At 27.7% G+C, this 13,494-nt stretch overlaps 3 protein-coding genes across 4 annotated transcripts in view; 1 reads left to right on the plus strand and 2 right to left on the minus strand.

Moving 5' to 3' along the window:
- The window catches only part of LOC659101 (probable multidrug resistance-associated protein lethal(2)03659), a 34,941-nt gene that overhangs the window by 17,289 nt on the left and 4,158 nt on the right, over positions 1 to 13,494 (plus strand). Inside the window, exon 1 of one of the 2 annotated variants that reach the window (XM_015981093.2) lies at positions 13,387 to 13,474. The exons of the other annotated variant lie outside the window; for it this stretch is intronic. The gene's annotated coding sequence lies outside the window, so the exon portion shown is untranslated. Of the gene's footprint in view, positions 1 to 13,386; positions 13,475 to 13,494 lie in introns of those variants that run through there. 2 annotated transcript variants of the gene reach the window in all.
- LOC100141899 (protein takeout) lies at positions 2,969 to 4,534 on the minus strand. Its single transcript, XM_008196813.3, has 4 exons — positions 4,380 to 4,534; positions 4,087 to 4,327; positions 3,377 to 3,510; positions 2,969 to 3,318 (listed from the first exon to the last, which is right to left on the minus strand). The coding sequence occupies exons 1-4, from the start codon at positions 4,441 to 4,443 to the stop codon at positions 3,014 to 3,016; spliced, it is 744 nt and encodes a 247-aa protein (XP_008195035.1). The 5' UTR covers positions 4,444 to 4,534; the 3' UTR covers positions 2,969 to 3,013.
- LOC103313474 (protein takeout) lies at positions 8,869 to 9,865 on the minus strand. The gene is made up of 4 exons (XM_008196812.3): positions 9,701 to 9,865; positions 9,414 to 9,654; positions 9,243 to 9,376; positions 8,869 to 9,187 (listed from the first exon to the last, which is right to left on the minus strand). The coding sequence occupies exons 1-4, from the start codon at positions 9,759 to 9,761 to the stop codon at positions 8,886 to 8,888; spliced, it is 738 nt and encodes a 245-aa protein (XP_008195034.1). The 5' UTR covers positions 9,762 to 9,865; the 3' UTR covers positions 8,869 to 8,885.

The following is a 13,494-nucleotide window of genomic DNA, read 5'->3' on the forward strand; positions in this document are numbered from 1 at the left end:
AAAAACCTACAAGAGAACTTAACAAAATTGAAAAACTGTAAAATAGAAGACAGGGAAGAAATTAGAACTGAATGTAAAAAAAAAATCAAAGAAATATCTGGAGCTAAATATTTAAGAAAGAAAATTAAACAAGAGTTTATAAAAGTCCAGAGATGATTTCACAAAAAAGCCTAGAAGAGTATCTAAATGAATAGGAAAAAAAATAGTAGACTATAAAATACAAGACAGAGAAAAAATTTGAGCTGAACGTAAAAAAACAAAGAATCTGGGGAAAATTGTAACTAAATATTTAGAAAACTAGCTTAAGCAGAATCAAGAAAAATCTATAATAATTATATGACGAATATAAAAAAGAGTTTAAAAAAGTCTAAATATGATTTCACAAAACAAAAACTAGAAGAAAATTTAAAAAAAATAAAAAATTGCAAAATAGAAAAGAGGAAAGAAACTAGAACTGAAGGTAAAACTCAATATTTAATACTCAGGAAAGCTAAAAACCTTAATATTTAGGAAAGAAAGAAAAAATTTCAAAAGATAAATTTAAAGAAGAGTTTATAAAAATCCATAAAAAACTAAAAAAAAAATCTGAAAAAATTAAAAACATTTGAGAAGACTGATAAATAAATAATAAAAAACATAAAAAATTAAAGCTGAACGTAACAAAAATTCAAAGAATAATCTGGAGCAAAATATTAAGAATAGATAGAAAATCTAAAAAAGAACCTAAAAGAAATATGAAAAAAATAGTAGACTGTAAAATAGTAGACAGAGAAAAATTAAAGCTGAACGTAAAAAAAATCAAAGAATAATCTGGAGCAAAATATTAAAAAACATCAAAAGATAAATTTATAAATTTCACAAAAAAAAACTAGAAAGGATTTAAAATAAAGAAAATTTTTAAGAAGATTAACTTAGAAGACAGAAGAAATTTGAGCTGAACGAAAAAAAATATCCAAAGAAAAATGTAGAGAAAGATTTAGCTAAATATTTAGAAAAGATGCTAAAGCGGAACCAAGAAATAAAAGTCAAACGAATAAATGACAAATTTAAAAAAGAGTTTTAAAAATTCAAAGATGATTTCGAAAAAAAACCTAGAAGAGCTACTAAATTATTTTTTTACTAAAAATTAGTGAACAAATTTTGCATAAAACAGGCTTCAAAATTATATCAGAGGAGGCCAACAACAATTAAAAAGACTTAACACGTGTGTTTCGTTCCGCAGTTTTAGTAAAAATAAAATAAAAAATTACAACTGTTTCAGAAAACAAAAACATTATTTTTAACGTTATGTAGAGTATAACAAATCTAAAAATACATAACCAGCTTTTTACATACCTATGACTTTTTTATTTTATAAAAATATTTGATTTTTTTTAATTAAAGTCAGTATTATATGAGCCCTCTGAGTACACTTCACTTTAAAAAAAAAACAACCTGATTTTCAAGGTAACTCAAAAAGTGCAAGGTCCCCCTCAGAACATTTGTTATAACTTATATGATGGAAGGCATGCTTATATAGATGGGTCTGTTCAGCACAACAGTTCAAATTTAATGATTCTCCTTTAAATTTTTTTTTTAATTCTTTCTAAGTTTTTTTGTGAAATCATCTTTAGATTTTTTAAATTTAAATTTCTTATTTTTTTTTCTTTTTCTTTTCTTCTTTAAATGTATCTTTTATTGTATCTTTTCCTAATATTATGCTCCAGACTATTCTTTGATTTTTTTACGTTCAGCTCTAATTTTTTATCTGTCTTTTATTATTTATCAGTCCTCTCAAATGTTTTTAATTTTTTCAGATTCTCTTCTAAGTTTTTTTATGGATTTTTATAAACTCTTCTTTAAATTTGTTTTTTGATTTTTTTCTTTCTTTCCTAAATATTTAGGTTTTTAGCTTTCCTGAGTATTAAATATTCAGTTCAGTTCTAGTTTCTTTCCTCTTTTCTATTCTGCAGTTTTTTTTTTAATTTTTATTTCCTTCTAGTTTTTGTTTTGTGAAATCATATTTAGATTTTTATAAACTCTTCTTTAAAGCTGTTCTTCAGTTTTTAAATTTTCTGGACTTTTCTTTAGATTCTGTCTTTATAGCTTCTTTTCTAAGTATTTATCTAAACGTTTCTTCAGATTTGTCTTTATATCTCATTTATACTAATTTCTTCTCTGTCTATTTTACAGTCTCCTAAAGTTCTTATTAATTTTTTATATGTTTTTCATGTTCTTTTGTGAACTCATCTTTAAAAACTCTTCTTTAGATTTGTTTTTTTTTAATTGTTTTAGACCCTTCTCATAATTCTTTTTTTTAAATATCTATCTAAATCCTGCTCCAAATTTTTCTTTAGATGTTTTTTTTACCTACAACTCTATTTTCTTCTCTGTATTCTATTTTACAGTTGTCAATGTTTTTTTAATGTTTATAGAATCTTTTCTACGTTCTTTAGATTAACGGTAGTATTTTTTCGAACTTAATTTTCCTCTTGATAGACTACGAATCTTCTTAAATATTTTTTTTGTTTTGTTTATTTGTTTTTTACTATTTTAATAATAAAAATTACTGGAATTAAAACAATGATTCAAGAAGAATTAATTTTTTTCTTCCACAAAGTATTTGTGTATGTATTTTAAAACTACGTCTCAATTTCTTGTTGTAAATAAATTCATAAATCATAAGCAAAAGAATTTTTTATTGAAGTAAAGTCTATTATTACAACCACGTAAGTCAATATTATGCAAATAACTCCAGGTGTAAATTAAAATACCAAATCAGCTAATTCAATTAATAGCGTTATTTGGTCTAGCCATCGAATGTTATTATTTCCTTCATTCCCACTTAAAAACAAGTCAGAACCTATTCCTGGAGTCATTAGAGAAATAAATAAAACCAAGAAGTCGTGTAATTAATAATTATTTGTAACGGTGTGTCACAAACAATTTTTTCTTGATGTTTACCAACAGCAAAAAGAAAAAAACGTACTGGTAATTGATACTTTATTAAGAAAATAAATACTAAACATAATTATTATTCGTCGCCAAACATATCCGAAATCGACACACGTGCCAAGACTTTATTAAAAATATCTTTAGTGATTTGCCCAAAAGCGTCCTCATAGCTGCTTTTAGCGTCATTGTAAACCTCCCTCCAGTTGTCATTAAGCACATTAAGCACGTGCTCGGACAATTTTTTATCACCATTGAACAAATTTTCCAAATCAAAGTGAACCCTTTCCGGGATCATTTTCAGCTCAATGTGAGTGACATTGAAGTGCTTTTTGCCTTTCTTTTCGTACTCTTCTACGTTGTATTTCACCAAAATTCGGACTTTTTCTGGGAAATAAATACACAATAAAATAACCGAATTTTTGGAAACGTCAAAACAATTTACCCAAAGTTATTGTGCCCTTCCCTTCGCCCTTAATGTCCAGAATTAGTATTTTACCATCGACGTTGTAGTCACTAACCATGCGAATTTCAGGGTACAAACACTCGTTTTCGATGATTTTGTTCTCAAAATCGACACTAAAAACAGTTCATAATATAAAAAATAAAATAATAATAATATAAAATAAAAATAAACATAACACAAATATAAATATAAATATAAATATAAATATAAATATAAATATAAATATAAATATAAATATAAATATAAATATAAATATAAATATAAATATAAATATAAATATAAATATAAATATAAATATAAATATAAATATACATATACATATACATATACATATAAATATAAATATAAATATATTTTCGGTTCACTTTCATAAAAACCATTGTGGTGGAACTGACTAACCTGTTACCATGACAACTCATAAAAGTTAATGCCAAGAGTACCCAATTTCCACCACAATGGTTTTTATGAAAGTGAAATGAATTTAAATATAAATGTAAATGTAAATATAAATATAAATATAAATATAACTATAAATATAAATATAAATATAAATATAAATATAAATATAAATATAAATATAAATATAAATATAAATATAAATATAAATATAAATATAAATATAAATATAAATATAAATATAAATATAAATATAAACATAAATATAAATATAAATTAAAATAAAAACTTACTCAAATTTCGAGCATTCGAGGTTAGTGATGCCATAAATGTGCACATTTTTGTAGTTCTGGTCCAACTTGACCGACCCTTGGCCCCCTGCAATGGACAGGGAGGGAATCACCAAGGGTGATAAGCTGGGAATCCCCAATTCTTTGGTCGGTTTATCCATTTGTCTCATCGCTTGGTGGATGGATTCCGGGCCGCACTTTTTAAAATCCGGTTTTTTGCGATCACATTTTATGAAATTTGACGCTGGAAATTGGTGTTTAATTTACGAAAAAATCACAACAATTCAATTAATTACGTAATTTAACACTTGAACAAAAATCCAAAACGAGGAAGAAACCAACAAGGAGTTGAAGCTTCATTTTGTGGCAAGATTTTGACTCGATTGAATCGGTTTAGCGTCATTGAATTTATATAAAGTTGGAGTAATTTTAAATGTAAAGTAACAATCATTAATATAAATTAGAAGGTGGGGCGACGTTCTTTTATTATTAAAACCTGTTCTTTGGGTTAATTTATTAAAAACATTAAGATTTGAACGTTTTTCTTCTAACTTCGATTTATTTCGAATGTTCTCCGAATGATTAACTAATTATGCAATTATTTTTGTTGTTTGATTATTTCAAGATTATAGGATATCAAGTTGTCGTCATTTGTAACTAAGTCCAAATGTCCTTTAGACACAAAACATTAACAAAGAAATATAAATAAATAAATAAACAGGTTAAAAAAATTAATTTTATACCGAGTGTTTTAATGTATTCGCCCTCGTCTAATTTTTTTATTTTTTGGAAATAGTATATCTAACCACTTCTAAGTCAAAAATAATTAAATGGTGTTTTCTATTTGATGCTTTTAAAATTTTTCTAAAGTTTACAATTTTTTTACTTTATCAATTAGCTTTTATTTCCAATTTCTTCGAAAACTATTAGTCGGAGAACACTGATCTTTTTTGAAAAAGATTGATTAAAAAAGCTTTCACGATATTATTGCTCGATAAATTTTTCGGCTTTCAAAAATCGTCAAAAATTTCGCAAAAATTGGAAAAATCAAACTTTAAAAAATCGAACCTATTGACTTTTATGGTCCTTTTTGCAACTCGAGAAAGTTGTAAAAGCATAAAAAAGTCCACAAAACTAGAGAGCTAGAGTAACATATTCTTTTATTTTTGCCTTGACTAAGCAAAAAACTTCAAAATTTTAAATCTCGTGAAAAGATGGTATAATACGTAGGATGAGCCGCAGAATTCACTGAAACGAACCGTTTTACTCTACGACTTTTAGTTTTTGAGTTATATTTTTTAGTATAAAAATTTAAATGCCTCTGTACCCGGAACCGCAGCCCGGAGCGGCTCCGGGTTTTGACGAGAAAATACATAATTTCAAACGCTGTCTGACGCTTTTTTGATTTTTGCTCTAACAAATCTAATAGTTTTCCAAAAAAATGCAAAACAGGTTGCAATTTTCAGTTTTTTTCAATTTTTAAATGCCGATTACAGCGGAACTATTATTTTATTATCTCCTGGTGCAAAATGTGCAATGTTCCAATTTTACTAAAATTACTATTTAAAAAAATATTAAATTATAAAATTTGGAAAAAATGTTTAACATATCAGTTAATAACAATATATTGCCAATATTTTTATGCCAAAAAGCAGCAAATAAAAAATATTGCCAATATTTTTTCAAATATACTTTGCAACATATTTACTTAGTACTAAATTAAAATCATTTAGTATTTCAAAAATCACAATTTACGCTTTTTTTATCGGAAAACTGAGACTTACCAATTCGATATATTTTTACGAAAAAAAAAACAATATGATACAACTCATTACGATTAAAAGTCCTTAAACAAAAAGAGCTTTGAAAAGCTTTTCGATTTCATTAAAAAAAATTGAAAATGATGAAAAAATTGCTCGTCTTTGCAATGACATTTTACTTTCTAAGTAATTTATTTTTGCAAAGAAAATATTATTCAAGTAAATTAATTTAAGATGTTGTAAAGATAATATTAAAATTTAAAGTTTTTTAGTTAATTACAGATTAATTACTTTTCTGGAAAAATTTTGCTGCAAAGACGATTAGATTTACACTCATCATATTTTTATCCTTCAGTTCTTTTCTTACTTTACATGGCACACGTGTGCCGTATCCCGTTACCACGAGTAAATTGTTTTTTTGTAACTTTTTTTTCAATTTTGCTGATTTTTTTAAACAATACTTTTTAGTAAAAGTAGAACATATTACACATGTTTGTACCAAAAAACTAGTATCTTCTAAGTTATGAAAAAAATAAAATGAGTCCCACAATTTAAAATAAGGAAGTCGAATATACAGGGTGTTGCAGAAAAACGTGTGTGAATTTTAACAGGTAACAGAGCTCAACAAATAAAACATTTTTTCTATATGTAATACTAAGGTACTGGATGCTGTAATGGACAGAGGTACTGCCATCATATAATTTTCACAATCACAGCGGCTTTTTGAACAGAAAATTTTCCTTGTGAAATCGACTATAGTGTCAAAAATGGATATTTTAAGGTAATTTTTGTGCCAATAATTTGTGAAAACATGTGACACTGACACTAAATCTTTTAAATCTTAGCACTTTTTTGGCTTTTTTGGTCAAAAAGCCGCTGTCATTGTCACACTCACATGATTGCAGTACCTCTGTTCATGACAGCATTCAGTACCTTAAGAAATATAAATTAAGCGTTTTTATGCTGAACAATTATTTGAAAGAAAATTTGATGTGTCAGTTTTAGTTTTTGAATTATTGAGAAAAATCAAATTTTTTTAATTTTCCTTTTAATTTTTTTATGTGAAAACCAAAAGAACTAGACGTTTTTAAGTTAGATATTCTTAAGACACTTTTTTACAAGAAATCTAAATCTGTCATCGTATTTTCCAAGACGTTCTTAATGCCAGAGTTACAACACTCAACTTTGGTTTTTCCCCCAAAAACGCCTTGGAAAATACGATGACAGATTTACAATCTTTGTAAAAAATGCCTGAAGAATGTTCTACTTAAAAACGTTTGGTCCTTCTGGCATTCGCGTAAAAAAATAAAAACGGACAATACAATTTTCTGTTTTTTTTTCCAATAATTCAAAAATTGAAAATGACTCATCAAATTTTCTTTCATATAATTGTTTACCATAAAAATGCGCAACTTTGCCTTAATTTTAAATTTTAATTTTTTAAATATGTCATTTTAAATATTTTAAAAATTACAGCTTATACTACAGCGTGATACTTAAATAGACCGACAAACTTTTACCCATTGTTGTATCAAGTAAGTACATGCTGAGGAGAATATTAAAAAAAGTCTTAGAATCGCCATTTTCAAAATAAAAAATATTTAAATTTATGTTAAAGATATAGCGTACGCCACTGATATGCTCCTAAGTAGTATTAGCACAGTTAGTAGAAAGCCTGATATTCATTTGATAACAATGTACTTAATCAATGCAACAATGATCTCTGTGTATTTACGAGCACATTTTATTTTAATACAACTAATCCAAACTCATGAGCGCCGTAAGTGGCACGGGTTAAGGGGAGATTTCTACAACTAGGAAATAAAAGCGTAAATGTGCTGTAGATCGTCTCTACTTATCCTTAGAAAGCTGTGATAAAATTGTGGCGGTCTGTTTAAAAATCACCCTGTAAACTAAGAGCCGTTTAATTATTTTTTTATTTTTGAAATCGAACCATAAATAAAAATTACAAAGGACGCCTGTCGTTTTTAAAAAATCACACGATTGGACAAAATAATCAATTTTGCCTTTATGATCACATTTTTCAAAACATAACTGTCAATTTTTTTTCCAAATGGTACCATATTATTTTTGCACCATTTAATGATAGTAAAAAAAAGAGTAAAATAAGAGTAAACAATAAGAAAAACCGAAAAATAGGCATTATATGAGATTAAAAAAAATAGATAACAACGAAATCAATTTTTAGAAATATAATTTATACTAATATTTCCTTAAAACTATTTAGATCTCGCAATTTTTAATAATTAATTATTATTATTTTAACACTACCCTAAGTATGAAATGTAAACAAATGATGAAAAAAATTATGTACAGAGTGCCATTTAAAAGAAGTTGACAGTCACCGTTTTGACGTACATAATAGATTGTTTTGTAGGACGTTCTATTGTGTCACAAATGATTTTGGAGCACGACGAAGGAGTGTAATATACTAGTTTTTCTATTTTCTATTTTTGTTGTTTGTTTTTGTTTAGTTTAACTTATCGAAATCTCTTCAAATTATTTTCTCCTAACTTTTGTTAATTATTCGGGCTTTATCAATAAATATCAATAAATAATGAACAATTTGTGAAACTAAAGTAAAAAATGAAGGTTTTTTTAGGTTTATGTATAAGGAATGTAAAATATTTATAATATAAGTAGTTCATTAACAATTGGTTATTGTTTTTAATTAATTATGTGGAAACATAACTACGAGTATTACATTAAAAAAATGATGTACAGGGTGCCATTTAAAAAAGTTGACAGTCACCGTTTTGACATACATAATAAATTGTCATCGTGTCAGTTGATAATTTAATCAGTGAAACACCCGGTATTGAAAGTTCTTAAATAACAAAACGTGTCCAAATTTAAATAGGTTTAGGTAACCGATTTTTATCTGTGCATAGAGTGTAATTAAAAAAACGGAATAATTATGTATACAATTCCGAAAACTTGCTTGAATGTCAAATATTTACCACTCCTAAAATTGCATAGCTGGGATTAAAAAAAGAACAGGAAGAACTGTCAAAGAAATATTTATTCACCAAACAGTTCACTAATTGAAATTTTTTCAAGCAATCGACTAAAAATCGAGGCAAAAATCTGTCCGAAAGCCTCCTCATAGCCGGACTTGACATCGGCGAAAACTTCCTCCCAATTCTCGTTCAAAACTTTGAGAACATTATCACCCAAGGCCTTATCTCCGTGAAACAAATTTTTCAAATCGAATTTGATCAATTTTGGGCTCATCGTGAGTCCGGTGTTTACGATTTTGTAATATTTCTTGTTCTTCCTTTCGTATTCTTCAAGTTGGAAGATTATGTCCACCTTGATGTGATCTTCAACCAGTTTATTATTAAAAAAGTTTCACAAAAAATCGGTAATACGTAATACCCAAAATTATAGAACCAGGGCCGTCTCCAAAAATCGGCAATAACAAAATTTGACCATTGATCTCGTAATCAAAGTCCATAATAACCACTGGAGAGAGACAACCCATCGAAATTTTTTTCTCGGAAAAATTCACTCTATTATTGTTATTTTCCAGTCCATTGTCCAACTTACTCAAATTTCCGGCAAGTTGTTTGGGTGAATCCCCTCACTTTGAGGTTCTTGTAATTTTGCTGGAACCTGACGGCACCAGACCCAGCCCCAATGGTCAAAGATGGAACCTCCAAGGGCTCCATGTTGGGTAAACCAATTTCTTTGAACGGTTTGTCCAACTGGCCGAGGGCGTTTGTGACGGCCTTTGGGATACATTCTTGGAAATTGCTTTGGTTTCTGTCACATTTGGTGAAACTTGAAGCTGCAGATTTCTAATTAATCGAGAAAAAATACCGAAGAGTACTCACGTAATTTAGCACAACTGCAAGACACAATAATAAAATACAAAATAGACGGAAAACACTTCATGATTCAGAATAACGCAAACGTTTGTTACTTTTCTTTATATTTAGCAAATTTTTAACCAATTAGGCAATTATTGGTATTTATTTGACGGTCGTTGGAATTCAATTGCTCATAATTATACGTTGACACTCGTTAAATGTACATCACTTTCCTCTCAGTAATTGTTTCGTCGTTTAACATTTCTTGGTATAATGAATTGTCTCTATTTAATAATAAATAACTTTAATTGTATTTGTAGTGGAAAATTTTAGCCGGTTTATTTTCACTTTTTTGTTGCTCGAATTTAATAAAACATTAATTATGTATATCGCAATAAAATTACTCGTCCTTTCAACGCATTTTTTAATGAATATTTAAACAATCAACTATGTTTAAGTTAATTTATTACTTTATAAATTCATAAAATTGCCCACTCTGTTCCAAAATGCTCTGTATTACTGGATTTTAAAACAAAAACTATTCAAGGCCTTATTTAATTAAAAGTTTTTATTTAACTTGCTTTGTTGTCTGTCTGTCTGTTTTATATTTTTGGAGCCAAATTTGAGAGTGTTCCCGTTGTCCCAATGAATTGAAATTTTGCATACTTACTTAATCTGTGTGACAATGCAATCTTATGTGGTTAAATACCCCCTAATGGGGTTAAAAGAGGTTTTGTAGTTTTAGGTTAAGTACCTTAACTTATACCAACATTAACGGTATATTGGTCATTGGAAAATGTATTAATGCCTACCCATTTTCATTACGATTCGTTACAAAAAAATGTCGCTATTTTTTTAAAATTCATTTATCTTGGACGATAGAGTATAGACACAGAACAGAGGTTAGGATGTTCTTTTAATGCTAAGAGCTGTTTTTTATCACATACCACTAAACAAGTTTGCACAAATCAGCAAAATAATGATGTTACAATAATACGACGAAACTAAATCTCAGAGAAAAAGACTAAAAAGCAATAAATAAAAAAATAAAAAAGTTTTTATAGAAAAAGTTTTTATTTAAAAGGTGCACATAAAAGGAAAAAATTATGATTTTCTATCAGAGGAGAATATTTTTGCTTACAAATTAGGATTTTAAAATTTATAAAAGCTTTGGGAACGGTCATAAGTTATAACAATACGGTATTACAGAATTACTTTCTTAAATTGAGCACTGTTGCCAAAGCTTTTATAAATTTTAAGCATACATATTCTCCTCAGGTACAAAAACATTATTTTTTACTTTTTAGTGCACCTTTTAAATAAAAGCTTTTTCTATAAAAAACTTTTTTTTATTTTAAATTCAGAATCGTAATCAAAATATGCAGTACGAAGTAAGTTTTTCTGTGTTACAATAGTATACAATATGTTTTTTAAGGATTCTTATCTAGTCGTCTATAAATTTCTTAAGTAAAATCAGGAATGCCGCTTTATAGAATTAATGACAGGCATTTAGACACCGAATATTACAATTCTCCATTTATAAAGTCTCCAATTCGGAAATAAGCTTCGACAATAAAAGTCTTTTCTTGCACAGTGTAACAATTTAGTTGCATTTTAATGAAATTTTTAAAATTAGTTAATTGACAACTTGTGAATGTCACAACTGACAGTTTTGACATTTATTGACAAAAAATTCAATTGTACAGATCGGCACAAGTTTTTTTACACGTAAATCAATTTCAAAGTTAACTTGATGAGAATCATTTAAAAACACATTGTATATTATTATACGAGTTTTATAAGACGTTCTATTGTGGCACAAATAGTTTTGGAGCACAACGAAAGAGTGCTACAATAAAATCAGTGCCACAATTAACTCTTATAAAATTTTTTGTTTTTGTTTACTTTAACTTATCAAAATCTGTTCAAACTATTTCCTCTTAATTTTGTTAATTATTTGGGTTTTATCAATAAACAATGAACAATTTGTGAAACCAAAGTAGAAAAATGAAGTTTTTTATGTATAAGGAATATAAAATACTCATAATATAAATAGTTCATTAGCAACTGGTTATGTATTTTTAATTAATTATGTAGAAACATAACTACAAGTATTACAATAACAAAAAATGCAGTAAAAGGAGAAAAGGAAGAAAATAAAAAAGAAACTTTGACAATCCATAATCTCTTTTTTAATTATTTTATTAGACATTAATTTATGTGGTTCACAAACTTCGAGATTTTTCCTAAAGTCAAGTACAAGGTTACAATGTCGACTTACAGGTTCATTCATCCGTCGGCACATTCAAATAATTATCTCAATTATTATTAGAAGTTACTAGAGAACTTCACAGTTAATAAATTATAAACCTTGAATTTTAAACACATTGTTGGTAATTTATTCTTGTGGTGAACTCGTTTGAAAGAATTATTCCATAAAGTTTTAACACTTTTAAGTTGACACGCACATACATTTTTAACTATGGATTAACCTAACAAAATAAATACTTCCAAAAAGGTGCTCAAAACACAAAAGACGATTCCAGTGGCCCCAAAATCCCGCAAGTCACTTGCAGATGAAAAACCCAAACAAAAGGCTTTATTATCAAGCAACCATTGGCAAAAATTTCCCTTGAAATTCTCAATAAAGCTCTCGTCAACTCCCAAAGTTCCTAAACTACAATTTCTGTAGCAAATTCTAGAGATATTTTTCAATTCATTGTAATTTAAACCAATGTGCGTAAAGGTGTGATTGTTAAAAACTCCATCTGGTAAATATTCAATCAAATTATTTTCCAACGCCAGTGCTCCTAATCTATGCACTTTCATTCCATCCAGAAAGTGTTTATCAATTTTCGAAATGCGATTATTGTTAAAAATAAGGAGGCCACTTTGTTGCAGAAATCGCAGATTTTCCGGACCCAAACTTGTAATAATGTTATTAGTTAACACAAGATAACCCAGAAGAGGCACTTGGTTCAAACTTTTAGGATTCAAAACCTCCAACTGGTTAGAATTTAAATCCAGTCTCTTCAGTTGTGCCAAATTACAAAACGCGTCATCTTCAAGCACTTTAATTTCATTAAACGGTAAATAGAGAAATTTGACTGGAAAATCCGCAAATGTTCTTGATTTAATGGTGGGAATACTATTTTTTCGAAACGTCATTATTTCAATATCATCTTGTTTGAAACAATCCACTTCCAGTTCTCTTATATTGCAGTTTGTAAAATTAATCTCTAAAACTGGTTGTGTCACGTTGTACATAAGGCAACGAAATTTTGGAATTTCCTGGTTTACAACTTTAATAAACGGGGTAGTAAATAGGCCTTCGTCAACTGTTATAACCGGAGACTTGGCAACCAAGTGCTGCGATTCGATCAAATAATCAAATTTAATATTTTCTGCATGTGTCCAAATAAAATGGAAACAAATAATTAAGACAATCAGCGCTTTTGAGGACATTTTTGAATCTACTCTCTTTCCACGACTCAAGTAAATTGATAGAACTTGATTTATGTAATAAGTAATAACAATAACACATCACTCGGATTAAGAATTGGAATAAAAACCGATTTAATAAAATTTAATATTAATAAGTCAGTTAAATTGTTATAACTTCATTTCAACTAAATTAATAAACCTGCATTCAATAGATTGGGGCAATTTACGTGTTCAAGTTCAAGATATAACGCATAAAAATTTAATTCAAATTTATAACAAGGTCCGAAAACCCTGATAGCAGTAATCAAGAAACGTAAAATATGTGAGCCGATAAATAACATGTTATAATTAATAGTAAGTAACAATAACTTTCT

Source organism: Tribolium castaneum, chromosome 8 (assembly GCF_031307605.1).
Source record: "Tribolium castaneum strain GA2 chromosome 8, icTriCast1.1, whole genome shotgun sequence".
Lineage (NCBI taxonomy): Eukaryota > Metazoa > Arthropoda > Insecta > Coleoptera > Tenebrionidae > Tribolium > Tribolium castaneum.

Coding starts and splice junctions, on each gene's coding strand:
- LOC103313474 (XM_008196812.3), bottom strand. CDS start 9,761: ATGAAGTGTTTTCCGTCTATTTTGTATTTTATTATTGTGTCTTGCAGT. Junction 9,655..9,700: donor TTGCAGTTGTGCTAAATTAC/GTGAGTACTCTT, acceptor AGAAATCTGCAG/CTTCAAGTTTCACCAAATGT. Junction 9,188..9,242: donor CCCTGGTTCTATAATTTTGG/GTATTACGTATT, acceptor AACTGGTTGAAG/ATCACATCAAGGTGGACATA.
- LOC100141899 (XM_008196813.3), bottom strand. CDS start 4,443: ATGAAGCTTCAACTCCTTGTTGGTTTCTTCCTCGTTTTGGATTTTTGT. Junction 3,511..4,086: donor CTCGAATGCTCGAAATTTGA/GTAAGTTTTTAT, acceptor AACTGTTTTTAG/TGTCGATTTTGAGAACAAAA. Junction 3,319..3,376: donor GAAGGGCACAATAACTTTGG/GTAAATTGTTTT, acceptor TTTATTTCCCAG/AAAAAGTCCGAATTTTGGTG.